Genomic DNA, 27,889 nt, shown 5'->3' with positions numbered 1-27,889 from the left:
TTGCTGGCCAGCATGTTACTCATGTTTTAGAATCTTAAAGGATTCATACTTTCCGTAGGGAAGATAAGTAATATGTATGTTTGCCACATGCTAGATGCTGTTCTAAGTAGTTTACTTATATTATTTCATTATTGCCTCATAGAAAACTCTATAACAGTAGCTTTATTATTATCCTTACTTTACAGATGAAGAAACTGAGGCTCAGAACAGTTACTTAACTGGCCCAATACCAAGTAACAGTGCTTGAACAGCAGTTTGAACTCTTGAGTGCCTTGACTGTTTACAGTACTGCTTCCCATTGGAAGTGATGCCATCTAATAATATTTGCTGCTGATATTATGGGATATTGGGAATGTAGAAGATTTGGGGAAGTAGTATGATTTGAAAACGTTAAGTATTGATATCTTTCATTAACGGAGAAGATTAAAGTCTGGAAAAGCACCATTCTGGAGTTCCCTCGTGGCTGTTGTTCTACACACTTGCTTATTAGCATCTATGCCTGCCTATCTTTTATGAACTTCCATTGTAAATAGAGTCACCTTACATCCGAATTTGCCCAGACTGTCCAGATACGTGTTTTCATGGCATAATTGTTAATAGCACTCCCTTTCTCAGAAGTGTCCCAGTTTGGATGTTATATGAACACTATAATGTAGACATAAAGCCTTCAAGTTCTTTTAATTCTTAGGATTATATTAATTTGGTTGGCTTGGTGATTTTACATATTTTTTTTTTTTTTTTTTTTGCGGTACGCGGGCCTTTCACTGCTGTGGCCTCTCCCATTGCGGAGCACAGGCTCCGGATGCGCGGGCCCAGCCGCTCCGCGGCATGGGGGATCCTCCCGGACCGGGGCACGAACCCGTGTCCCCTGCATCGGCAGGCGGACTCTCAACCACTGCACCACCAGGGAAGCCCTTACATAACAATTTGTATTAGAAAAATCTGAAGTGTAAGTGCACCTCATAGTATAAATTCTAGCAGGAATTTTAATAATTATTTATTTTGCGGTAGTACACTATGGTGTTGACTGATTTCTTTGGAGATGGAAAAGGGCAAGCCATAAGTGCTTCTTGAAGGAAAGAACTAATAAAATGGTGGATAGTAGAGGGATGAATTTGTATGTCCACCCAATCATTTCTGAGTTGGAAGGATGGAGGAGTAGGTTGACAAGAAATACTGAGTTGCTTGACCTTGGTTTAGAGCTTTTGTGAATTAGGGAACTAATTTGAAACAGTATTGGATAATATGTTTTACAGATCTTCAAGATCTCTTAGCCCTTGTTTTTGTGCTCTCCCATTTCTACTATAGTAAAAGAGTCTCCAGGGGCAAAACACTACTTTTATTGCTATTCCAACCTTTGTACCACTTAATCTTTTCTTTTCTTTTTTTTTTAACTGTTCTATCCTGGATATCCTGAATTGTTGCCTCCCCCTATATTTAGTCCATTTTAACTTAATTCTTCGTCACAAGCCAGTAGTTTCTCTAAAAATATTTGAAATCAGTGTCTATACTGTTACAGCTGTTTCTAGAATGGTGATAAGGGCCTTTGTTAGGAAAAGTGTTAATTTTATTAACTACTAAATTGTTTGCCAGTCCGTGATAACTTATAAATGTTTGCAAAATGAAGAGACATTCATGGCCCAGTGCCTGGCAGAAAGTAAGCACACTGGGTAAGTGCTTGACATAGGCTCCCCCCCCGCCCCCAGTTTTACAGTTTGGGTGTCAAAGCAGTGATCTATGAACTACTACTGTACTGCATGGAATCTTATCCCAAAAGACTGGAATAGGCCCCTCAAAAAGATTCTATTATTTCTCTTACCTCAGAAGGTTAGTTTGTTTCAGCCGCTTCTGTGTCTGTAATAAATGCTTCTACTAAGTTGTTATAACTTCATTTCCGATTTCTTATTTGTTATCCTTATTTTGCTATTAAAACATTTTTCTTTATGAAGTATGGGATAAAAGCATTATTTGCTCAGGAGCCATTTCCTTCTGCCTGAAATGGCTTATTTATATAGTGCTTCAAAGGGATTAACTTGGGTTTTACTATGAATAAATGTTCAATTATTTAAATATATCAAGTGCAGTGTTTTAGTACTGTATTATCAGATTTACACTTTGTTTGAATATTTTCATGAAACTTTTATAGTGAGATTGTTAAAAATCGCAGCAACAGAGGTTGTATTTTACCGAGATCTTTATTAGAGCAGATTATTGTTTTAAATGTCTACACTTTAGGGAATTCCCCGGTGGTCCAGTGGTTAAGGCTCCACCCTTCCACTGCAGGGGCACAAGTTAGATCCCTGGTCATGGAACTAGGATCCCTCAAGCCATGCAGCGTGGCCAAAATAAGTAGATAAAATCTTTGAAAATAATAAAAATAAGTAAATAAAGTGTCTATAATACAAATCATTTGCAGCTCAGGAAGATCCTAACATGCAAAAAGTTTTCTTTCTTAAAATAGCAGTAAAATTAACAGTATTTAGTGTAGCAAAAGATCCTTGGGATCTATGCCCAAATTGAATTTTCCCTCCTCCCTCCAAAGCTGCTTATCCTGTTTTTTTTTTTTCTGTTTTGGTCAGTAGTATCATTTACCTCATTACCCACATTTTAAACTTTTAATCAACCTCCCCTTATTTTTTAAAAATAATTATTTATTTGTTTGTTTATTTGGCTGTGTCCGGTCTTAGTTGCAGCATGCAGGATCTTTGTTGCCGCGTGCGGGACTTTTTAGTTGCGGCATGCAAACTCTTAGTTGCGGCATGTGGGATCCAGCTCCCTGACCAGGGATCAGACCTAGGCCCCTTGCATTGGGATCTTGGAGCTGTAGCTGCTGGACCACCAGGGGAGTCCCAGACCTCCCCTTATTTTTATTCATATTCTGTTGACTCTCCTGAATGTTTCTGAAATCCATTTTATTTTCTCAGTTCTTTCTGCCAGTTGTTTCAGTTCTTGTCGTCTTGGCTTTGTTGTAATTCTCCTTAACGATTTCTTTGCCTCTGGTCTAGAATATCCATTATTCTTAGAACTTACAACTTGAATTGTTTTCTGAAACACAGTGTCACTCTTGCCACCCTCTCTTGAGTCCCTGTTGCTTCAACGTAATATACTATTGATATTTCTTTAGCGTGTCTTTGAGGTTCCTCATAGTCTGCCTAGATAGCTTTAACAACATCAGCTTCCACATCCGTTCCTCCATCTCACACACTATTCTACAAACTGTGCATTTTCTCAAGTTGTGCCTCTGTTCATAATTTCTTGTGTCCTCCCCACCTTACATTCACACTTTAAACCCCCAACACACAGTCTTATCTCTCAGACCCAATTCAGGTTTCACCTAAGTTCATTTTATTATGGTTAGTTTATACTTATGAGCTCTCTGAAGATAAGGTCACCAGGCCCTTAAGGAGGCAAACACAGGTAAATTAGTGTGATAAGTGTAGTAATAGAAGTATATACAGGTTTGATTATGAGGACCTAATTATGGGCTGAGAGGGATTGGGTGTCTTACAAATGCTTATTTAAATGTCAAATGCATGTTTTAGAAACCAGTCTGTTCTTTTCAAACAAACATATCCTCAGTTTGCCTTCTCTGAGTGTCAGGAAAGGTAGAGAGGGGAGACCTTGATGAACGTTAAAGTCTCATTAGGAATTGGCCAAATGTACATTTTGAATCATCATTGAATGCTTATATCAACACAATTTTTATACGCTTGTGTATGTTAACAGTATAGCATAGGGCACAGGGCTTTGACATTGTTACCTCAAAAAGTATTTAAGGGTCTTTTCTATGTGTCTCTTCTGCCATCCCATAGCTTCCTGATTTGGGATCAATAGATTGTTAGTATTGAGGACCTAGGAAGAATTGTGAAGTTCACCTCCATTGCATTGTGAAGTAAGAATGAAAATTTTCTATCATTGAAGCTGTAGGATAGGAGGTGATCCAAGGGCAATACTTGGAAGTAAAGGAAAAATTTTAATCATTTGTTTAGATATTTTTATTGTATTACTGTATTAAGAAATTTAGTAAGTCTTTTGAAAAAAATTATAAAAAATATCACATGACAGTAAAACGATTTGAAAAATGTAGAAAAGTCTGAAGTCGACTTTTCAGGTCTAGAATTATTAGAGCCAGTATCTAAGCATAAATGGGGAGTTATTGTTAACTGGACAAATTAAGAAATAGGTCATCTGAATTTTCATTAGTATTGAAAACTAACTTGTGCCTATTGGTGGTAAGTTTATTTTCCTCTATGTTTTAGCTCTTTGTAATTAGAATAAAATTTAAATACAATATTTTTTTCCATTCCAAATAGCTTTTGCCTACCAAAAAATTTTGGGAACCTGATGATTCAACAAAAGATGGACAAAAAGGCATATTTCTTGGAGATGATGAATGGAGAGAGACTGCATGGGGAACTTCTCGTAAGTTATTGGTGTATGTGTGAGAGTTCTGAATTTGTTGAATACTTGAATTTTCTTTTAACCCTGCCCCCCAGACAGTATTTGGAGAAATTTTGCAATATCTGTGAGGATTTCTTGTATCCTTATAATGCACATTTTCTTATGTAAAGTAATTCATATCTAACAGTCCACTTATTGATTAGGAATGTTTGTCACAATAAGATTTTATTAAGTTTTATTTGAGGTTAAACTGACTATAAAATTCTGAATTTCAGTTAAAATAGAGGACACATTAACCATAGGAATTTTTAAGCTTGAATTGTACTAATGGACAGTGACTGATTTATTTAATTGCAGCTCAGTCAAGCTTTATTAAACATCAGCCACACCCACAAAGGAAGTAAACCCCCTTAGTAAGGTAGAATTCCCAGAAAGGGAGCAGACCTTGAATGTTTTTGATATCCATAAGTAGTGAAGAGAGACATAGGTCCAAGAAACTCTTAAGGGAAAATGAACTGGGGTGTAAGGAGTATAACTCACAAGGGGTGACAGTATTTATTGGTAAATTAAAGAGCATAGTTATATTCTTAAAATAGTACTGATTATATTTTTAAATGTTTCTGACTAGTAAAATTTGAGATATACACATGGAACTTTGAACATGTATTTTACAAATAAGTTTTCTCTTTGTAACTAAGTTTAATGCAGCTTACTAAAGCTATACAAAATGATCAAAGTAATATAAAAACAAATTTCTGGGTGATAATTATCAACTTAACCTTATATTTTGGGTGTAAATTATTACCAGGTACTTTTTTATTCTCCAAATTATTAAAAAGATTTTTAAGTCCTATATAGTCTTAAATTTTGTTTTTAAGGGTAAAATAATTTTTTTTAAGTTAGGAAAAGCTGGAAAATTTTAGTGATTAATACTGTTTTATAGTCAAAACTGAAAAAGACTGAAAACTTTGCTAACTACTAAATTAGATTAAAATACTGGGAATTTTCTTTGGTTTCAAACAATATGTAATATAATATGCCAGGTTTGGAGAATACAAAGATAAATGAGATATATGATCCCCACCCTCAAGGAATTTTTTTTTTCTGGATTTGTATTAACCTATATAGATTGCACTCATAAGGACTAGGATACATTTTTCCCACAAAAGGCACTTTCTTTGCTAAAATAATGTGCTTGAAAACTTGGATGATAGGCGTGTTTGGTTTTTTATTTTGAAAGTTGAATGGTTAATTGCTCTATTTACCAGAACCAAAATTTTGTAAAGCATTCCAAAGCAAAACATCTTGAGCACAACATGGTAATGAGAGATATTTTCAAGATGGATGATAGGGAAATATCTTTGGTATGTTATATTTGGAGGACAACTAGTACCAGCAATAAAACATTTAAGCAACTGTTTATATATTCCTGATGTATCTTTTTAGCGTCAATTTTATTATTTTAGTTAATTCCTTGTACCACTCCCTCTTCCAACTTAACTTTTTTAGTTGTACGGATAAAATTTTGAAGATGAGTATTTAGTCTTTACCAGGAGAAATGAGAAAAATAGAAATGGATGGATTATTTTGTTTACTGAAAATTTATTGAATGCCAAGCATGTACAAATACGAATAACACATTCCTTGTCCTAAAAGAATTTTCATTCTACGATTCTTTCCATGACTACAGGAGATTTTATCATACACATATTTCCTTCTCAGCTGAACTGAGTTACTTGTAATTGTTAATTTCATTGTGTTCTCCTGCACTTTTAGGCCTTAGAGAAACCAGGATGTTCAAACCGAAATGCTCTTTCCACCCCCCATTTTCACCGGTTTTTTGTTCTCTACTCTTCATATCACTTCCTTTGGGATTCACTCTAAGACTGGGAAGAATTGATAGGTGCCCTTTCTTTCTGTTCCTGGATTATTTTTTTTGAAGTGCTTTTACTCTCTTATGATTGCCTCTTGTTACACCTATAATTTCTTTTGAAGTCAGGGACTGTTTGTTCTTGGATTCCCCATACGTAGCACAGTGGCCAGCATAGGAGAGACAGTAAATCAACATTTAAACTGTGAATGACTAAATGAAAAATATAATGACTAATCTCTCATGGATAAAGGTACTGACATGGAAGTGTTTTAATATGATTTAACAAAAGTACCAGTCATTTTAAAATTACTGCAGTTAATAAAATGATGAGTGAGTATACCTCTATGATAGTTCAGCCCTTTAAGGATGATGCCTAATATTTAGTATGGTATGTGTTCACATATGAGCCAGATATAAATAGTGGCTTATTGGTTCCTTTTTAAAATTTTTTTCTGCAAATCTATGTGACTCTTCCTCAAATGTTTTATTATGTTTGTATCTTCTTTGCTTTCAGACCTTAAGTATTGCTTTTTCTTTTTGTCACAAAAATACGTAGAAAATGTACTCGTACCATATGGATGAATTTTTTTAAAAAAATAAATAGAAAACTTTGAGACTAGAAGGTGTTTTTTAAAAAATCTTAAGTGATACTTAATTTTTTACACCAAGAATAGAAAATTCTGGGCTTCCCTGGTGGCGCAGTGGTTGGGAGTCTGCCTGCCGATGCAGGGAACACGGGTTCGTGCCCCAGTCCCGGAGGATTGTCCGCGGCTGGGCCCGTGAGCCATGGCCGCTGGGCCTGCGCGTCCGGAGCCTGTGCTCCGCAACGGGAGAGGCCACAGCAGTGAGAAACCCGCGTACCGAAAAAAAAAAAAAAAGAGTAGAAAATTTTGTGATATTACTGGTTTTTCTAAACTTAGTCACTTGTGTTTATAGCAGTACAGCCATGTGTTCTGAATCTGTCCAGTACGTAACTGAGCTTGAGAAGTACCTCTGCCAGTTTAGAAGTTACTTTTATTTCAGGTTTTATCTCTAAAGTTTTTTGTTTTGAATTGTTTAGAACTTTTTAATAAGATGCTTACAGGCAGTGGAGATGTCAAATTAGTTTCTGTCTCCATTGACCTTTGGGTTTGACTGTTCTTTACATAGGCTTTTACCTGCTTTTTAGCAAATGGCTTTCTTAATCTGTATTCTCAAGAAATGTGCCCAGGCCAGTGAGTCTCAACAGACTGAAGATCTTTTTATAAAGATTACAGTAATATTCAAAATAAAACAATATGCTGATTTTTCTTACTTTAGTATATTCATGTAAATACATTTTGTTAGCTTAAAAGTACAAATTTGTAATTGTGTTCTTTCTTCCAAACAGACCATTCAATGTCCCAGCCTATTATGGTACAGAGAAGATCTGGACAGGGTTTTCATGGAAACAGTGAAGTAAATGCAATATTGTCTCCGCGATCAGAAAGTGGAGGCCTTGGTGTGAGCATGGTAGAATATGTATTAAGTTCTTCTCCTGCTGATAAATTGGATTCTCGATTTAGGAAGGGAACTTTTGTAAGTATTTTGAGTAAAGAAAGGTTTTTAAATTGCTTGATGGTTATTTGGTTGTCTTTAAGCCAGTTTCTTTTTCTGGCCCTTCCTAGAACTAAAGGAAATTTCATAGCTATTGGTGCTCTTGTTTTCTTGTCTTGGCCACTTGAAATACATGAAGTGGTAGAACCACTGGGAATATTTCTAATCTTAACCATGTTATCAAAAAAAACCATATTAATTAAAAAACAAAATTGGTAAGATTAAAATTGCATATTCATGGTAGTACTTGGTATGAAAGTAAAAAAACAAAATCATCTATGCATTAAGTAGAATTTTTATCTCATTTGTGGTGTTACTGCTTTTCCAGCACCGCTATAGTTAAGGTTGCCTTAGCCCTTCTGTTATAAATCACTGGTTTGTACTCAATTTTTTTGGCCTTTTGTAAATTAGTTGACTATGAAATTAAAATAAGATTCAATGTTTTTATTGTTTACATGCACTATAGTATAGTTTTAGGTCACCTCATGGTGCCTTTTTTTGTGTTCTATTAAATATTCAGAATCAAACAGATTCTTTTTCCTCAGGGCACTAGAGATGCTGAAACAGATGGACCTGAGAAAGGAGATCAAAAAGGCAAGGCTTCTCCATTTGAGGAGGACCAAAACAGAGATCTTAAACAAGGAGATGATGATGATTCTAAAATAAATGGCAGAGGTTTGCCAAATGGAATGGATGCCGATTGCAAAGATTTTAAGTAAGATTTTAACTTTCTCAAGAAGAAAAGCATATCTCTTTAGGGATTATTGCTACTAGCTGATGTGACTGATGTAGACATTTTTCCAATTTTGGTTTTTTTATTTCCCTTTGTACCTTATATTAATCTGGAGGAAGATTTAAAATTTTTTGTAAGGAATATTAGTTAATGATTATGTGCCATTTTTTAAGAAAACAATTCTTTAAAAGTCTCTAAAACAAATGCATTCCATTGAAGGAATAATGTTAGAAGCTGCCGTTACCTTTCTGCTAATATGGTAGTCTAAATTCTAACTGTTTTCTCCCTGCTAAAATTTAGTGAATTTTAGGTTTAATCTGTGATTTTTCTTGGCAAACTCTTCTTGGGTTTGCTCTTGGGCACCTTTCTGTAGAGTTTCCTCTTCCTTCTATCCCTGTATTATATCTCCTATCCCCCCTTTTACTCTGAGTTTGTGCTAATACTTAATCTTGCTGAAATTAGGAAGGGGGGGAACATATTAGAGACTTCCAAAGTTCGTTTTAAGTTCAGTTGCAGATTTTTTATTGTCTCTTTATGACAAGTAATTGTTTCTTTTCTTCTAAGCTTTGGACTTGGATTAGACAGTGCACATTTATCTAAATATTAGGGTGTTGTTTCTCATACTGATTTCCTATACTTTATACTTCAGTAGTCAGATGCTTTGGGGCCTATACCTGAAAATAAGCTGTTTCTTTGCGATCTTGTGAACCATGGAATATCAGTTAGTTGTAGGTACATGTTTACATTTATTGCCTTTAATTAAAGCAGACTAACAATGCTTCTTAAAAACAGTGCCGTTTCTATCTGTTCTAAATGCAAAAAAGCATCCAAAACCAGTAAACCTCTTTTGACAAGAAATTAATGCTATTCAGTTTGTTTTAGGACTTAATTCTGATTTTGCGCTTCTGCTATTACTTAATCTATGTTTTAGTCAAGGATATGCATTTAAAACTGAGTTGACTATAAACCTGCAGAGTATACATTTATAATTGAAGTGTTAATACACCATTAACTATAGCAAGAAAATAGCACCACTCATAGCATAATGACTTTTTTCTATTGTATCCTCTACTTTTTGCTATTAGAGTTGTTTTGTGTGAGAGGCTATACTTCTTCATATTAATATGAACTTTACATTCAATAGCATTCTAATTTTTTTCTGTTTAAGTTTGAGGTATGTATTTAAAATTGCTTATAAAATGTTTCAGATACAATATTGTCTTCAACAATATAAAACCATTTCAAACTAATAGCTGTGGTCATATGGTCATTATGGCAACACATTATTATGTACATTAACTGATATATCATCAACATATATATATTATTGGAGTAGAACTGAAGGGAATGAAAGAACTATAGCAGGCTTTCTTTCTTTTTTTTAATTGGCTGATTTTAAAGAGGACCCTTTCAGTTTTATTTTTTTCTTCCCCTATATTCTGAATGAAAAACAAGCCTTGGGATTATTCATATGAAAAATTAGGTGCGGATAAAGGGGAAAGGAGTTTGAAATTTCTTCTGATGTTGCAAGGACAATGGTTAATTTTGAAATAAAATGTAAGTCTGCCTAAATATCTGGAAAACAATTTTTGTAATTAAGCAATTGCTTTGTGAAATGTTCTGTACATGTTAGCAAATTTATCCCAATGTGAAGCACCTGAAGTTGGGGTCAGTTACATAGGTGTAACAACTGACGTTGAAAGCCAGGTAAAATAGTTACTGCCATTTATTTAATGTACTTATATTTGAATATACTATGAACTGATGGTTCCAGAACAGACTTGTTTCTTGTGAGGGAAAGGATCTTATATAAAATATTTCTGTAGAAGGAAAGAGACTGTAAATGAGAATTAATTATGTCAAGAAATAAAGTGAAAATAAAGTTTAGACTGTGAAGGATGTTGATAAAAAGAGAAGAGTCAGTGCTTAAAATTTAGGCCAATGTTAATAAATTGCTTCAGAAAATTAAGAAGGCTAGTCAGTGGGGAAAGTTGCTTTTTGTGTGTGTAGGATTATATTTTTCATTGATGTGCATACTTAATTTTTGATTAATATGTTATACATTTCTCTTCTCGTTTAAGCTTAAACAATTTGGTATGATAAAGATGGTTTTTGGAGCGCTCATAGAAGGTTTTCACAAGTAGTCTTTTTGTTCTTGTTATTTGGAACCACAAGGTCACCTCTTCAGTCTCAGTAAGGAAACTGAGGCCTGGAAGATGAAATGATTTGCTCAAAATAATACTTAAAGATAGAATCAGGAGTCAGCTTTCTTTCTTGGTTCACTGCCCTTTTCTGTTGTATTGTATATTTTACACCCTTAAGTCATGAAGGCCGTATGATTCTTTATGGCCAGTTTTTTTCCTGAAATATTAAGCAAAATGTTAGGGAAAGTATGTGCTGGTGGACAGGATGGGAGTATGGTAGGTGGGTTTTGGTTTTGAGCGTTCCCATATTTGTCACTTGATAGTCTGCTGTTCATACCTACGATTCATTTTATCTGATTTGAGACAAAAGTTTTGGGTAGTCTAAGCTTAAATTGTGGTATTAGCAAATTTCCTTATCTGTAAAATTGAGTTGTATCTTTATGCTATTCAAATTGGGGACAATGGTCACTAATATTTAAATAATGAAACCATGTCAGCTCTTAAGAGGAAACTAGATTAAACAGAAAAAAATGTGATAAAGTGGAATGGTTAGTGACCTAGGGTGCCTAATTTGCCCTCTGTGTTTTACAACCATTTGTTTTTTCATGATTTTCCTACGTTCCCATTTCACCTTTTGACATACTTGTTACTTTTACTCATTTCTGTTTTGTTTGCATAGTCGTACTCCTGGAAGTCGTCAAGCCTCTCCAACTGAAGTAGTTGAGCGCCTGGGCCCCAATACTAATCCCCCAGAAGGACTGGGGCCTCTTCCTAATCCTACAGCTAATAAGCCACTTGTTGAAGAATTTTCAAATCCTGAAACTCAGAATCTAGATGCCATGGAACAAGTTGGTCTGGATTCCTTACAGTTTGACTATCCTGGTAATCAGGTACCAATGGACTCTTCAGGAGCTACTGTAGGCCTTTTCGACTACAACTCCCAGCAGCAGGTAAAGCATGCCACTCCTTTAAAGAAGTTCCTCTTGACTATGTACTAGTATAGCCTGAAGTGCTGTGAGACATTGACATAAATAATAGGGGTATTCTTTTTTTTTTGCTATACCCGGGCCTCTCACTGTTGTGGCCTCTCCCGTTGCGGAGCACAGGCTCCCGATGCGCAGGCTCAGCGGCCACGGCTCACGGGCCCAGCCGCTCCGCAGCATGTGGGATCTTCCGGGACCGGGGCACGAACCTGTGTCCCCTGCATCGGCAGGCGGACTCTCAACCACTGCGCCACCAGGGAAGCCCAATAGGGGTATTCTTGAACATTTAGTGTTTTATTGAATGAAGTGTCCTTGTAGTTGAAAAAGTGATTCAAATATGTATTTATAATATTCTATTCTTAGCTTTCTAAACAAAAATGAAATGCTCTGAGACTAATCTTTGTATTAAATATTTTTCTTAATAGCTCTTTCAGAGGACTAATGCACTGACAGTTCAGCAGTTAACTGCAGCTCAACAGCAGCAATATGCATTAGCCACAGCTCAGCAGCCACATATAGGTGAGTCTTTATAAGTTACTATTTTGATTACACTGTTAGAAAATCTTGTGTTAAAGTGTTTAGAATGTTCCTTTCGTATTTATTGAATGGTTTTATTTCATTACTTTTGAAACATCTCATTGAGATAAAACAGTAGTAGATTACATGGCAAGAGTAAAGATTAGGGAAGAACAGTTTGGCTTTTATTTGTATCCTTGGTGAAATAAAAATCTATAACTTGATAAAAACTGTCAGCACATAAGTTTGTTTTTAAAGATTTTTTTTTTTATGTGGACCATTTTTAAAGTATTTCTTGAATTAGTTACAATATTGCTTCTGTTTTATGTTTTGGGGGTTTTTTTGGCCATGAAGCATGTGTGATCTTAGCTCCCCGACCAGGGATTGAACCCACACCCCTGGCACTGGAAGGCAGAGTCCTAACCGTTGGACCGCCTGGGAAGTCTGAGCACATAAGTATTTTTCTCAGTGTGAAGTCGAGAGCATCAAACACTTGGAAATTCAAGTGTAGTTATAGGTGTTCATATCAAGTCAGAATGTTTATTTTTAAAATGGGTTGGAAATAGGAATCCCAAGAAAATTTCTTTGAATATTTTCTTCCTTAATTCATTAAGCTATTTAGTCTTTGACCTTTATAGTCTTTACTATAATGTGAATTATTACAATTACATATGTGTTACTGGTAGAGTTCAGACATTAGTATGTGTTTTTGTGGCTTGGGTTTTTTTTGTTGTTGTTATTTTAAAATAATTACTGATTCACATGAGGTTGCAAGGAGAGTACAGAGAGATTCCCTACCCAGTTTGCCCTAAATGACTACATCTTACATAATTATAGTACAATACCAAAACCAGGTATATGACATTGGTAAATGTGTGTGTATAGATTTATGTTATTTTATCATGTTTGTGGAACCGTTACACCTGATTTTGGCTGACCTTGATTTATTTCCTGGTTGGAAAAGTTGTGAACACTCTCAACATCAGTATGTTTGGGGGCAGGGGGTGGAATATACTAAGTTGGTTCTGTTCCCTTAACTGTGTATTGTTCTGTCAATCCAAGAAGTCTTTCCAGGTCCAAAATTTTATTTTTGGTTTTAATCAAAGATGACCACACATTTCTAGATGACTTCTAATAGCAGCATGCACTCTGGACCTGTTTTTTCCAGTTTTCTTCAGCCTTCTGTATCCCTGTTCTTCAGTACTTCTTATTCGTTGTTAGAAACGTACTGACTCCTGTCTACTCGTGGGCCAGCACAACACTTTTTATTTCTTGATGCTTTGTGATATGATTTATATATGTGGCAGGCTAGGATACCCATTATTGCTCTTCCTTTTGGGAGTTTTAAATTTTTGGTTCTTATTTGCTTTTTCACATGAACTTTACAATCCTTTTATTTACTTCCAGATCAGGTTAAAATCTTAACTTAGGAAGATCAACATCTTTATGACATTAAGTATTCTTATCCAGGACATAGTATATCTTTAATTTTGTTCAGGTCTGCTTCTGTGTTGTTTATGGTTGCTTTAAAGTTTTTCTCATGTAAGTTTGCATATTTCCCAATAAGTTTATTCTTTGGTATTTTACCTTTTGCTATCATTGTAAATGCCTTCCTGTCTTTCATTATATCTTTAAATTGGTATCTATGAAAGCTCTTAATTAGTATTTATTAATTTTATGAATGATATTTTCTAATAATTGAATCATTCCTGTGTTCTTAGGATTTGGAAGAATTGTATATAATTATTTTAATGAGCTCTTTTAATTTGCTAATGTTTTATTTAGGATTTTTTTTTAATCAACATATAATGAAGTTAGTCTTTAAGTTTGTGTGCATTTTTGCATTTTTTGTTAGGTTTTGATATCAATATACTTGCTTCATAAAAATAATTTAGAAATGTTCCTTTTTGTAATGCCTTGGAGTATTTTCATTTACATTCTGTCTTACGTGATCTTTAAAGATTTGGCACAACTTAGAACAACTTTGTGAAGCCATCAGGGAAACTATGCAAATAAATTTGAAAACCTGAATAAAATGGAAATTTCTAAGAAAGCATAACTTAGCAAAATTGATCCCATCTTTTCATCTTTGTTCCATAGTTAAATAGAAAGAGAGAGAGAGTTGATCATAGTCCTTTTATCCAGGTTTGCTCAGTCATCTCTTAGCTGGCTGATAGTTCATTTAGAACAGCACTGTCCCAAGAGAAATATAATATGTGCCACACAGAATTTAAAATTATTTAGTAGCTACATTTTAAAAAGTAAAAAGAACTAGGTGAAATTAGTTTGAATAGTATTTTATTTAATCCATTATATCCAAAATATTTCAAGTATAATCAATATAACACTAATAAGAAATGTTAAATTCTCTTCTTCATATAAAGTCTTTGAAATGAGGTATGCATTTTCCCACTTTGAGCAGATCTCAGTTTAGACTAGTCATATTTTAAATGCTCAGTAGCTATATATGGTAAACACTACCATAACAGACAGTGCATATTCTAGAATGGAGTTGACAGACTTTTTCTATAAAGTCCCAGATAGTAAATATTTAAATTTTGTAAGCCATATGGTTTCAGTCACAGCTACTCAACCCTGCTGTTATAGCACAAAGCAGTTGTAGACAATACATAAATGAGTACAACTGTGTTCTATAAAACTTTACTATGGGCACTGTTATATGAATTTTGTATAATTTTCATTTGTTACAAATTATTATTTTCAACCATTTTAGAATGTTTATTCTTAGCTAATTCATACAAAAACAGGTAGCAGGCTAGAACTTAGCCCATGGACTGGACCAGAAAGAGGTATAGATACAATACATTTTATGTTTTAAAATATAGAGCCACACTCAGAAGGGGAAGAGAGAGAGAAAAGAAAAACGTGGGGTTGTTTTGATGGCTGGGGAATTTCTGTAGGATAGGAAATTGAGAGGTGATCCATAGGAGTAAACTGGAAATAAATCTATGAGGCCTGTAGCGGGCTGCAAGAGGGATAAATAAGCAGAAGGCCTGCACAGTGCCAGGATTGGGGTTGGAGGGTTAGACCCCCAAGTCACCAATAAAGACTTGGTTTGGAGACTTCACCTTATGGTGTGTAGTTAGCAATTGGGATGAGTAAGTGTAAGAGAATCTCATATAAGATAGTATCTAAAACAGAAATTACAGTGCAAACAAGAAAGAGCAGTCAGAAGGCAGTCATATAACATATAGTAGAATTTACACCCAAGATGTAGAAATAAGAGAACTTTAAAGTTCTGAAAAGAACTTTAAAATGTTTATTTAGAATATTAAGAGATCAAGGACTTAAGTCATCAAAGATCGGAGGTCTTGAAACAACAAAATGATGTGAAAACAGACCATTTCAGAACCTTGTAAAAAAAAAAAAAAAAAAAAAAAGACATAGGTGGGTTGCATAATTAACTAGCTATCACCTAGGAGGAAATGAACCAGAAGATAAAACTTATGAACACTGTAATATAGTACATAGTAATCAGGATGTGGGGTGGAGTAGGGAGTAACTAAATCAGTTCAAGGTGTGTGTAAAGAAAACTGTAAACTTTTTCTGAAGGCTTAGATAAATGAGAACACATGCCCTTTGGGGGAAACTCATTACTGTAAAGAGGTCAATTCTCCTTAAATTAAGTTGTGAATTTAATATATTGATTGGAATCCCAACAGGATTTTTTTTTTTTTTGGAACTTGCAAGTTTGCTTTTGATGTTTATCTCAGAAAAGTGAAACCGGAAAATTAATAGAACACTAAAATGAGAGGTGGACGTACTCAACCGTATTTCAGAACAATTATTGTCCACAGTGATTAAAACAGTGTGGCACTGGCCTAGAAATATACAAGTTGGTCAGTAAACAAGAACACTCTGAAATGGGTGTGTGTGTGTTTGGGGTGCAGTGGTAGGGTAATTTTAACCTTGACACTGCAAACTAATTATAAAAGAATATCTTTGGAGAATAAGTTGGAGATAATTGGGTCATATTCCTGATGGATTAAAAATTTTAATGCGAAAAAATAAAGGTATAAAAGATTTGATATGTCTTTTCTCTTTGATAGCCAAAGAACTATAGATTAAAACCAAAAAATTTGAATGCTTTATTTTACTTCTGATGTTGACAACTTTTAAAAAGTTTGATAATATCCTATTTCAGCGGGAGTGTAAGTGGTATTCTCATATACTTACGGTAGTAATGTAAATTGGTACAACTTTCCTGGAGGGTAATCTGGAAATGTGGATCAAGAAATTATATATATTTGTCCATTTACGTGAATTTTCATGAGGATATGATGATACTGTATTATACTTAAAGAATAATAGCAGCATTATTTATAGCAAAAACTTGTGACTCATCTAAATATATATCTGTAGTAGACTGGTTAAATCATGTTTCTTCTATGTAGTGGGATACAAAACTATGAAGCTATAAAAAAAAATGAAGTAGGGAATTCCCTGGCGGTCTAGTGGTTAGGACTCGTGCTTTCACTGCCAAGGGCTACTGTTCTATCCCTGGTTGGGGAAGTAAGATCGACAAGCCAAGCAGCAACCCCGCCTCACCCCCACCCCCCACCCCCTCAAAATGAATTAGATAGGTATCTGTTGACATAGAAAGGGATCTCTGGTTAATTGGCAAGTGAAAAAAGCATATTAAAGTACCGTTATACCCTGTAATATAAAATGTATGAGTGTGTGTTTGTGTATATAAATATAAAAATTTACAAGGGTATACATATGTGCATATGTAAACACAGATTCAAAAACATGTATATATACATGCAAACATATACATATTTATATGTACACAAACAAGCATATGGTTTGATGTCTAATGTGTTGCAAATATTTCTAAGTGAATCATGTGAGCTTAAAATAAGTTTTCTTCATTTTTTTTGGCAGAGGTTCAATATATATCCGTTAGGTCACACTAATTCCTTGTTTTTCAAATATTTGAAACCTTCCTGCTTTTTATCTGCTTTGTAATATAAATACGGAGAGAGCTATGTTAAAATCATGTCTAAAATTGAAAAAAAAGTTTTAGAAGGCTATAAACCACCTGCCAGTAAAGGTTACATGAGGACTTTGGCTTTCCACATTATATACTTCAATAGTATTTCATTTTTTAAAAGCAGTCTTTTTTAATCATAAAAATATAGAATATAAAATTAGGCCCTGACTTTTCGATTTGTAGTTATAGGAGTAGAACATGGATATCAATACATCTTTATTCTTGTCATAAAGATAATCACGGTAGAGGAACCAGAAGGAAATCTTGAAACCTTCGACTAAGGACATAGCTAAGAATGCAACTTTGAGCAAATGATTTTTTAAATAGTGCAAGGATTTTGTTGAACCCTCTGTTTCTTATTTCTTTTATTAAAAGCAGATTTTTCAAATGGCCATGCTATGCCTGGGCTTGAAATCAATATTGTAGCTTGTGGCCAATATTTCTTAAAATTAAGTAATTTAGAAATCAATGAAGAGAAAAATTAAATAGAAAATAGAGTGCATTGGAACCTCATATAAGGATAAATATCCTTTTGAGATTTTTGTTTGTGGCATGTGTGTGTATATGGACACTAGGGAAATGTATTTTACATTGTGGGTCACAGTCACAAAATGTGAAAGCCACTATAATATAGTTAGAATTAGGTTTCTGAATCTTGATTTTAAGACCTAGATTTTAAGGTAAATTTACCTTTTGAATACTTTTTAAAAATCGTTTTATGGGCTTCCCTGGTGGCGCAGTGGTTGAGAGTCCGCCTGCCGATGCAGGGGACGCGGGTTCGTGCCCTGGTCCGGGATGATCCCACGTGCCGCGGAGAGGCTGGGCCCGTGAGCCATGGCCGCTGGGCCTGCGTGTCCGGAGCCTGTGCTCCGCGACGGGAGAGGCCACAACGGTGAGAGGCCCGCGCACCGCAAAAAATAAAAATAAAAAAAAAGTAAAAAAATAAATCGTTTTATGTCCACCTGCTTTATGCCCATATCTCCCCACCATCATCTTTTAACTTGAACCTTTTTGAGCTCCTTTAACTTTAAACACATTCTGTTTAATTATTTCCCTACCTTGTACTTGTCACAGTTAGTTTCCAGAAGAGGAAACTCTCGCAGTACATTTTCAAAGTAATTTTTTAGTACCTTATGATAAAAGGTCTACATACTGATTCCTGCTCAATACCAGCGGTTTTCTTCTTTCTTTAATAGGTACTGCAGATGAATATTTTAAAATCTTTCTTAGCTTTAACCAAATCTATATTGGCATATATTAGACTCAGAAGTGGGTTTACACTCCTGCTTAAAACTCTTCATTGTTTTATTTTCAGGATAAAGTCCAAACTACTTAGCATGACCCAGGAAACTCTTCATGAGTCTTCATTCTGATTATAACTCCAGTTTTATCTTATACACTACAACCCCACTCCGTCCTACCAAAAGCTTCTTGGATACCCCTACTTTCTGTGCTCATATAGCACTTACACTATATTCTAATTGCCAACTTACTTGTTTGTTTTTCTCACTAGATGGAGTGATCTGTGAGCGTAGATCATATCTGTCTCTCTCAGTGTTGAATCCCTAGCTCACAGTATGGCTTAATAAGGATTGAATGAAAAACCACTATTGAACAATAGCAATTCTAGCTCTAAACATTTAGTGTGTGTATATGCTAGTACTATACAGTCATGTATATTTAATTCTAACAAAAATCACTGGTGATAAACCAGTTTCATAAACAAAGAACTCCAAAGTCAGGTTGTATTACATGCCCAAGGTCACTTAGTTAATAAGAATTAGAATCATTATACACCCTCTCCTCCCCCACCAACCCTAATTTCAGAAGAAATGTTTTTTTTTAACCTGATGAAGAAAATCATACATATTTTTTTATTTATTATTTCTCCCCCTTTAAAATACAGCTGGTGTATTCTCAGCAGGCCTTGCTCCAGCTGCATTTGTGCCAAATCCATATATTATTAGTGCTGCTCCTCCAGGGACTGATCCGTATACTGCAGCAGGATTGGCTGCAGCAGCAACATTAGCAGGTAACTTACTGTTCATACTTGTTGCTTGTTATGGATTTAGTTTTAATTTGGGGATAAGCTTTATTTTTGTCTATTTGGGCAATTTGAAGTTTCTAGGAAAAACTGAAACATATATCCAGAATGAACTGAAGTTTCCAGAGAGTTAGTTTATTTTTCAACTGTAATGCTACAGGGGAAAACCTAAGTCTGATAACTCGTTTCCTCCTGTACATAGTTGTTTTACATTTTAGTTTTATAGTCTCAGAAATCTTACATTAGCAGCCACAAATCTTTATTCTTGTGACTGATCCCATTACCCACAGAGACAGTGCAAATAAAGTTACTTCTCAGAAAATAAACTGGGGGTAGCTGCTATAAATACCCAGGTCAGGGATAGTACAAGGTAAAGAGGTTCAGTGATCTTAAGAGAATGAGTATCTAAAAAGTAAAGTTAAATTAGCAATGCTAAAATGTGCAGGCAAGCTGAGGGACAAAAAGGTGGGATTGAGGTGGAAAGAACTTATTAAGTGTCAAAGCCTGATAACCACCACTCATAATCTGAAGTAAAAACCAAAAGTACACAATGTCACATGTCAGTTGTATGGCAGTAAAGCTGGGGGAAAAAATTTTTTAAACCAAACTGTATTTATGTCTTATTTAAGTAAGGGAGAGTTGTGTACCGGTTAGGCACAGTCTTACTGAGCAGAGTGATTTGCTGATCTTCTGTAGGGTTTTGGGGGAAGGTTGTTTTGTGTTGAGTTAGTTACAGAGACAGGAATGAATTTGTCTTAAGCATGATTTATGTTGGTTACCAAGACAGGAAGAGGGAGATGTCAACCATAGAAGTGTGTTCCTTGGGTTGAGTCTGTTGATTGGCTAACTTTCCATAACTTTAAGCTGTCACTGATAAGTTCACTGAATTATCACTGATCAATTAATTTTAAATCCACTTCTGGTAATTATTTATTATTGTGACTGCAGAACAGTTAGTCTTTTCATAGGCATTTTTTTAATTCTCAAGACTTAAAGACCTGAAAAAAATGTTAATTTCAAATTCTTGTTTGATATCTTAGCAGACTGAAACTAACCTGTCACATTCAGTAGTTTTTGGTATAGATCTGCATGTGATTCCATAAAGATGTGAGCTTTCCTGGTACTATTTAACTGGATGTTAGTATGTAAAGTGCTAGTATATCATACATACATAAAATCATTAATCTATGGAACTGAAGGAAGCAACTTTAAGAGGTCATTAGTTTTGAGATAAGGATTCCTGGCGTTCTGAACTTACTTAGGCTTTCTAAGATCAGCACTGTTCAGTAGAAATAGAACGTGAGCCAGATAATGTAACTTAGATTTTTCTAGTAACCACATTATAAAAGTAAACCACAGATGAAATTAATTTCAGTATGTTTGATTTAGCCCAGTATATCATGTAATCAATATCTTTAAAATTATTAATAGATACTTTATTTTATTTATTTTTAATGCTAAGTCTTCAAAATCCTGTGTGTATTACATACTTACAGCACATCTTAATTCAGGCTCTCCAGCTTTTAATTGTTTAGCCACAGATGACTTCTGGCTACTTTTGGACAGAGAGGTTCTAGATGGATGTCTGATTCTTTTGTTTTGTTTTGACAGTGTATCCTTTCTTCATAAATCCTTTTCTATATTTTAAGAGTCTTCATTGTAGATTGTGCTTAAACTATCTTTAGAAATATATTTTACCTTTAAACTGTTTAAAGCTTTTCATTTTAGTGATCGAGTCAGTTACACTGGGCTTTATTTTCTTCCAAAACAAAGTGAAACCAAGAGTTTGACTTTCCAAAGTATACACATTAGATATACTAAAATCATATCAGTGGAATTTAGGGACATGTATCAGTCAGGAAACATGACATCGTAATCATTAGTTTAATGGCAGGGCTTATTGTGTGATACTATTTACTGTCCAGAAATGAAATTTTATCTTGAATAAAGTAGAATAGAGCAAGAATTCATTCTGTTTTTCCTGGTTTGCTTTTTTATGTCTATGTCCATGATTATATTTCATAGTTCTTTCTTGTCTTAACTTACTAGTTCCATCTTCCTAACCATAAAGACACTGATGTTTCATTTGTTTTTATGTGATTTTCAATTGTTTTGTGAGAATTGTAACTAATTCTGTTTCAGATATGAAGAATATTTTAAAATTCACAGTTTACAATTAAAATACAGTTGTAGCAAGCTTAGTACCAACGTTTTCCCTAGTTTTATGTTATAGATTACAAATTAAAAGCCAAAAATGTTTTGTTTTCAATTTTAAAAATTCCTTTTTAAAGAAAATGCTGAGTTGAGTATAGGAAATCTTACAGTTTTATGGTGTTTAATGTTCCTATTTGCCAGTATCAAATGCATAAACTAGCATTCAATAATAGGTGTTGAATAGATGGTTCAGTGTCCTGTCAATTCATTGGTCTTCTTGAGTTTAGTTCACATCTTTCCATTAAGACGACTGCTGTCACCTCTCAATACTTTCTTTTTTAATAATCCATACCTCAGTGAGACTTTCTCTCTAGTAAAACTGGGAAAAAGAGAAAGGGGAAGACAGTTGTATGTGGGTAGAGGATTGTAAGGACATCTGCTCTAAGTCTTATGCACTGTCCCTTTTTTATGATCTAATGGTAACTGACCTTATTTATCTATAAAATGTAGTGACTTTTTTTATTTTTTTTGGGGGGGTGGGATGTGGGGTTTAGGTCCGGCAGTGGTTCCACCTCAGTATTATGGTGTTCCGTGGGGGGTGTATCCAGCCAATTTATTTCAGCAGCAGGCTGCAGCTGCGGCAAACAACACAGCAAATCAGCAAGCAGCATCACAAGCTCAGCCTGGACAGCAACAGGTATAGGCCTGCCTTCATTAAATACTACCTGAAGAGTCTTGGAAATTTCATGAGCTCCCTGCATTCAAGATCTGTGTTTTTTTATTTTCCCCAATATGTAGCACAGCACTTATCATATAGTTGGTATACAGATATTATGTGGTTTTTTTCCTCCAGTAGTCATATATATGAACTTAAAGATTTGGTTGTATTCCACTTCAACATTTCTATTATTGAAACTGTCTTGAAATCTCTAGCAATTTTTAATTTTCTTTTCATCACTTCTTAAAGTGTGCTCATAATGTTTCTGTCAAAGTAATTGTCATTTTCTTCTGGGTATTTAAATTACTATTTTAAATATTAACTTAATATATTTCTGACAGAAAAAGGAGATTACTGGGTACTTTGTTTTTAAGCGAGGAAAGGTGAAATATTTTCACTAAAGGTTAGATTTAATTTCTTAAAACAGAAAATGTTTATTTTTAAGATTTTTTAAAATTTCAGCCACTTTTCTGGAACTATTTTTATAAATAAATGTAAAAGAAAAATTCTGATAAAAATTCCAGAATTCTGTTTGTCAAATTTATCTTTTTTTTTTTTTTTTTTTTTTTTCCCCCCCGCGGTGCGTGGTCCTCTCACTGTTGTGGCCTCTCCCGTTGCGGAGCACAGGCTCCGGACACGCAGGCTCAGCGGCCATGGCTCACGGGCCTAGCCGCTCCGCGGCATGTGGGATCTTCCCGGACCGGGGCACAAACCTGTGTCCCCTGCATCGGCAGGGGGACTCTCAACCACTGTGCCACCAGGGAAGCCCCAAATTTATCATATTTATACCAAAGAAGCAACTTAATGACAAGTATAGTGTTACTTGGCAGTTGAATTTTCTTTTAAACTATATTGATATTCTGTTAAAGCTATCCTGTAGCTCAGTCCTTGTAGATTATACCACAGCACCATTTAATAAATTCTTTTTAAATCTGTGTCTTCTTTGGGCAGATAAAAATATCACATTGCCTAAACATTACATATACCTGTGCGTGATGCTTACTTACACCAGTGGACTTAAGATGAATCCCCCTTGTCCTGAATTGTATTTACCTTTGTCCTGAAAAGTATTTACCTTTGTGAAATTAATGTGTATCATGCTTGTGTATATTCACTACAACAACTATGTATTATGAAGCAGTTTGACCAGCCTTAAGAGTTTTCACATTTTTTGATGAAATCTTGTGTTCCTTTTTTAACCCTAAGGTTTTACAGTAAAAAGTAGCTTTTTACTCACTTTAATTAAAGCTTCTGAATTCTGAAAACTTGGTTCAATTTGAAGTTTTCACTCTGCACCACAATCTCGTACCAGACTAATTGAATAATCATACTTAATTTATAGTTTTCAGTCTTAGAAAATAATAAAATTTAAACTTTTGTCTTCATGTAAGATTTTGCCATTCCCTTCTCACCACCCAAATATCTGTCTCTCATTTTAATTCTACTTTGGTAGGTTAAAGAGCACAAATACTAGAAATAATTGTTCCTGAAGACCCTCTACCATGTTGCTTAATAGATTATGTTTTTGGTGTTATTCGTATTTTTTTTATGGTAAACTGACATTTCATTGAATGTAAATATGCTCAAAGAATATCCAAAGGCAATCTGTGATATATACAGAGTTGTCTGAGAATTTGTTATTTTATAATTTCATTTTTAAGGAAATTGTTTGTCCTTTGTAGGTTCTTCGTGCTGGAGCAGGTCAGCGCCCTCTTACTCCCAGTCAGGGCCAGCAAGGGCAGCAAGCTGAATCACTTGCAGCAGCAAATCCAACTTTGGCTTTTGGTCAGGGTCTTGCTACCGGCATGCCAGGTATATAGTTGGTTAATTGTGGAAATTTGAATAGACTTAAAATGTTAAATGTAGATTCTCACACTGAGGAGTGAGAAAAATCAAGAAATGTCTTTAAATCTTGCCTACCCTGCAATGCATTATTTACAACTCAGGTGCCAATAGTTGAAATCAGTATTGTTTCGGAGACAATGACAGGGATGGCAAATATGTGTTAGAATTCTCAAAAACCTTTTTTTCTTAAGTCTGTTTATGGTGTAAATCATAGCGTCTTTCCAGTGGAGTGTAGCCCAGAATTCTTTTTTTTTTTTTTTTTTTTTAAGATGTTGGGGGTAGGAGTTTATTTATAAATTTATTTATTTTTGCTGTGTTGGGTCTTCGTTTCTGTGCGAGGGCTTTCTCTAGTTATGGCAAACGGGGGTCACTCTTCATCACGGTGCGCGGGCCTCTCACTATCGCATCCTCTCTTGTTGCGGAGCACAGGCTCCAGACACGCAGGCTCAGTAGTTGTGGCTCACGGGCCTAGTTGCTCCGCGGCATGTGGGATCCTCCCAGAGCAGGGCTCGAACCTGTGTCCCCTGCATTAGCAGGCAGATTCTCAACCACTGCACCACCAGGGAAGCCCTCAGCCCAGAATTCTTAATGCAGTGCTTTAAGAAATAAAACCATTAGGTGGTATGTCAAACAAAACCTATTTGCCATTTCTGCCTTACAAGGATAGTTAGTCATTTAATTAATTAATGTTGAAAAGTGTACAGCTAACATTTTCCAGTTAGAACATTGCTCAGTCTTGTTTAGCACATTTATAGTATTTTAACCTGTTGGTTTTTATAACCTAATGGCATCAGCATTTACTAAAGTTTTCTGCCCGTTGCCACAGTACAACTTTTAGAAAAGGCCAACAAAGTACATTTTTTGTGAAGTAATTTTGTGAAACTAAACACAAAATTAGTACTTTAATAACAGTGGAAGATGGAAGGAAGGTATCTTTCTTAAGCTAATGAAGCAGCACTTGTTATGTTTGGTTCTTTTGAATTTTATTTTATTTTTATACAGCAGGTTCTTATTAGTTATCTATTAGCACTTGTTATGTTTTTAAAGGCTACATTTGAATGTCCGTAGATAATGCATCACTTCCCATTCTATTCCTTCATTTCTCTTCAGTCCTAAAGACTCACTTTCAAGCATGCCATTTTTTCACTTTTAGTATATGAGTAGTTACTCCTTCAGCTGTAGATTACAGCTAACCCTTGAACAACCATGGGTTTTAACTGCGTGGGTCCACTTATATGTGGATCTTTTTCAATAAATATGTACTATAGTACTACACAATCTGTGGTTATTTCAATCCTGCAGGTGCAAAATAGTGGATATGAGGGTTAACTGTAAAGTTATTTGCAGATTTTCAGTTGCACAGAGGGTTGGTGCCCCAACCCCTGCATTGTTTAAGAGTCAACTATACTGATTAATGAAATACGTGTTCCAGTTTTCATTAATTGTACTGTAGATAAATACCCTCGCAAAAGCAGCCCTTAGTGAAATGGACTGTGAAGCAGAAGTTGTAGGCATGTGGAGAGACGTGGAACAGGGCTAAAAAGAACTGAGCTGGGAGTTTATGAAAGCCATTGCTAAGACCATTCTGGGTTCCTCTTGGGTTTTAGCTATAAATAGAAAAGGGAGAAGAGTCATGGAGTACAACAGTCCTGTCTTACTAGATTCTAAGTAGGATTTTGATTTAAGAGAATGCTTCTGACCTGTGTTTATTTGCTTCTCCCTTTAACTTTTCGCTTATTGTTTTAGACTTTTGGTGCTGGGCCTATTATCCATTTCTTATCAGTGCCTTTGCTCCTCTTCCTCATATTCAGCTCATGTTCTTATTTACTAAAAACATCAAGGTATTTTGCAATTAATTTTATCAACTTTGGTCTTCTCAAAATTTATTTTTATGTTCACTTCTTTCCATTCTATAAGAAAGCTCTTTATTGCTTTGTTTTGTTTTGTTTTGTTCATCAGTGAACTCTATCTTGGTACTCCTAAAAGAAAACCACTTTTTACACGATATTTGTCTAAAAACCATTGACTGTCTTCGGAATGATGAGAAAATTAAAAGCAGGTAAAACTTTTAGGGAAAAAAAACAGATTATTTTACGTAACCTTCTAAGCCACAACATTTAGTCCCTTTACAACTGTAAAATGTAAAAATCATTTTCACAAAAAGGGCTTTACTAGGAATAATATTTGTGTGCCTAAGTGACTTGTTGACTGTTCATATGATTCCCTCACTGTAAAACTTTTCTCTGATACCTTCTGTACTTTATTCTGCCCAGGACTATGATGAAATAATTCTCCCTTATTCAAATAGTTAAATAGATACAAAGTTTTATGTGTTATATCTTCATATGTTTTAAAGATATAAAGCTAATACAAAAGCTTGCTTAGAAAATGGTTTATTTCTTCAAATCTCATGCAGTCCTTAGCTTTTCCACCTTCTGTCCTTCACTTCTCATCCATCAAATCCCTGTTCCTTGTACTGTATTGATTACAGACTTTCAATCCTTCTGCTTGATTATATATGCCATCATTGTTTTTCAGTCTTGTATTTTCAGTCTTTCTCCCTCTGCCACCTCCTTTTCCACAACCACGATGCTAGTCTGCCTCTTCATCCTAAAAAGCTTTATCTCTTGTGCTCCCCTCTTATACTACCTTTCAGAATTTACATTCTACCCCACACTTCTTTTAAGCCCCGCCTCCACGATTCCTTTTCAGTAGCTCTAATGTAACTCAGTGCCGAAGTATGACTTCCTGTCCTCCATCCTTACTTTTCTCAATTCTTTGTTGTATTACACAACTCTATTGTATGTCCAACTTTCTGCAACTCCTCTCCACTACATTTGTGTGATATTTTACTCTCGTGGCTCTCCCATCTTTCTCATTGCTTTTTGTCAGTCTCCCTTTCCTCTGTATATCACTTAAATGTAAAAGACTTTCTGGCTTTAGTGACTAGATGCTTTGGAGTCACACCTGCCATATTGCTCTGCCAGTTAATTGTGTGACCTTGGCCATGTTACTTTCCTCTTTGAACCTTAGTTTCAATATTGGAAAAATAGAGATACTTTATATTTTTTCTGTGGAAGAGTCTTAACTACTTTCATCTTTTCACCTGTCTTTCCTATACCAGTAAACCAGTGAGTTTACGTCTGCATCTTGGATTCTTTACTGAACACTTAACACATTTCTACATTTGTACAAGATACTACCATGTATATGTTCCTGCCACTCCTTAAACTGAAAATGTCCAAAAATGAACTCACCTCTCCCAAATTTGCTTATCTTATTGTTTACCCTATTTCACTATTAACCCCGCTATCCCCTTGAGCTAGAAATTTTTGGCTTCATTCTTTAACTCTTGGTTTTCTTTTGTGCTCCACATTCAGTGACTTGCCAGTTGTTGTTTATTCTCTCATGTTCACTTCTTTTCATCTCTGCTATTCTTGTTCAGCTTCTCCTATATCCTCCCACTAACTCTGTCTGCCTCCAGTCTCTTCTGTTTATTTAATCTTTTTATTCTCCCCTCAGTTACCTTTCAAAAATACAGGTTAGTTCATACCATTCTGCTTCTTAACATTTTCATTAATATAGCTCCAAACTATTGATACCTTTTAACCTAATCAGTACTGTCCTGGTCCTGTGCTTTAACACACTAGACCACATACTGTTCCACAAATATCCTTTTATGCCTTTAGCCCTAGCTAATACTTTTAGCTTAGAATACACTTTTATAAATTTTAAGCAAAATTGGGATATATACTTTTACATTTTCCTTTTTAAAGCCTTGCTTTATACTTTGTGATTAACTTTCCTTCTCATCGTTTAATATGATCCTTTCCATGAAGCCTTCCCAAATCTTGCCCAGTGCTTGTTCATTAATACTTATTCCTCC

At 35.0% G+C, this 27,889-nt stretch overlaps 1 protein-coding gene across 6 annotated transcripts in view; it reads left to right on the top strand.

The window, feature by feature from the left end:
- Positions 1–27,889, top strand: part of PUM2 (pumilio RNA binding family member 2) — a 91,718-nt gene that overhangs the window by 24,188 nt on the left and 39,641 nt on the right. For 5 of the 6 annotated variants that reach the window (XM_007463749.1, XM_007463750.1, XM_007463752.1 and 2 more), the window contains 8 exons: positions 4,314–4,422; positions 7,644–7,831; positions 8,395–8,564; positions 11,406–11,676; positions 12,135–12,228; positions 19,149–19,274; positions 21,995–22,137; positions 23,841–23,970. In XM_007463749.1, coding sequence (XP_007463811.1) covers positions 4,314–4,422; positions 7,644–7,831; positions 8,395–8,564; positions 11,406–11,676; positions 12,135–12,228; positions 19,149–19,274; positions 21,995–22,137; positions 23,841–23,970 — 1,231 coding nt within the window. The remainder of the gene's footprint in view (positions 1–4,313; positions 4,423–7,643; positions 7,832–8,394; positions 8,565–11,405; positions 11,677–12,134; positions 12,229–19,148; positions 19,275–21,994; positions 22,138–23,840; positions 23,971–27,889) is intronic. The other variant, XM_007463751.1, reaches the window with a different exon arrangement.

Source organism: Lipotes vexillifer, unplaced genomic scaffold (genome assembly GCF_000442215.2).
Source record: "Lipotes vexillifer unplaced genomic scaffold, Lipotes_vexillifer_v1.1 scaffold571, whole genome shotgun sequence".
Taxonomy (NCBI): Eukaryota; Metazoa; Chordata; class Mammalia; order Artiodactyla; family Lipotidae; genus Lipotes; species Lipotes vexillifer.
This window is presented reverse-complemented; position numbering and strand designations above follow the sequence as displayed.